The 1,185-nt window shown below is 35.9% G+C and overlaps 1 protein-coding gene across 1 annotated transcript in view; it reads right to left on the bottom strand.

Annotated features, from left to right (window-relative positions):
• The window catches only part of WDR64 (WD repeat domain 64), a 156,098-nt gene that overhangs the window by 4,541 nt on the left and 150,372 nt on the right, over positions 1-1,185 (bottom strand). The window contains exon 25 of the mRNA XM_004375854.2: positions 771-938. Coding sequence (XP_004375911.1) covers positions 771-938 — 168 coding nt within the window. The remainder of the gene's footprint in view (positions 1-770; positions 939-1,185) is intronic.

Here is a 1,185-nt window from a genome sequence, read left to right as displayed (position 1 = left end):
ACCACCTCCTGTCTGTTTTTTATCTGACTTCATGGAAAGAAGGCTTATAAAATTCCATCTACTAAATTTCCCTCTTAATGTCTAATCTATGTTTATGGTGGGGAAATGGCCACAGGTTAAGTTAGACCCATGTAGGCTTCCTAGAACTAGTGGAAGAGTAATAGGTTCAAGTTTCTTGATACATCTGTGGTGTATTAGAAAGAGTATAAAATTTTGAGTCAGATTTAGATCTTAGCTTATCACTTAATTCTTATGTCACCTTTGGCTTTAGGCTCATTTTTTTCCAAGTCTAAAATGGGTATAACATTTTCTTTTTAATTATTGTGAAAATCAGATGAATCCTTTATAAAAGCATTTTGTAAACTGTCAAGTGTATGTTAGTTACTACTATTAATACATGGAAAAAATTTCCTTTGATTTTATTGGTGAGCAGAAATTTATTGGTGTTATGGTTCCCTCCTGTAGGTATAAGAAGAGTACGAGGCAAGGATGAGTTACACAGTCCTCAGCCATGTTATGTCAACTTGCCTGACTTCTAAAGCAAGTCCATGAATTCAAGCCTTAAAGGTCTAGGAAAGCTTCACTGGTTAGTCTCAGCGTTCCTATTTGTTTTTCATGATTTCCATTTAACTGAGCTAAAATACACACATCCTGTAATATTCGTAAAAAGAGTATGAACTGAGATAACTTTAGGCCCATACTGTTTCTGGGAACAGAGTAACAACAAACCAAACAGAAGTGGACTATACTATGGAATTCTAAGTACTAACTCACTTTTTCATGTTGAACATGACCTCCCTTCTTCTTTCCTGAGAGGAGATCTAAAGAGTCTCTTTGAGCTTCTAAACCAATGAGTGGCAGGAATCTTAGACTAGTGGGGCTTGGCACCTGGAAGCCATAAATAAAGAGTCCATCAGACATACTTAAAATGATTACTTCTCTGATGTGAATTTGGGGTATAGGAGGGCTTGAGAAGGCCCACCTGTTTCAAAATACACTCCTCACACACATGGTTGCCCACAAATTAATCTTGATAATTCACTCTTGGCACTCCTTTCATCTGCTGGCTTAAGTGTTTGATACCTATTACAATTAACATGTTCTTGGGAAGAATAAGCAACACTTTAAGATACAACAAGTGAGGATTAAGTTGAAATATTGTATCTAATAGCTTATCATTTCTTT

This window comes from Trichechus manatus, unplaced genomic scaffold (assembly GCF_000243295.1).
Source record: "Trichechus manatus latirostris isolate Lorelei unplaced genomic scaffold, TriManLat1.0 scaffold00039, whole genome shotgun sequence".
Taxonomy (NCBI): Eukaryota; Metazoa; Chordata; class Mammalia; order Sirenia; family Trichechidae; genus Trichechus; species Trichechus manatus.
This window is presented reverse-complemented; position numbering and strand designations above follow the sequence as displayed.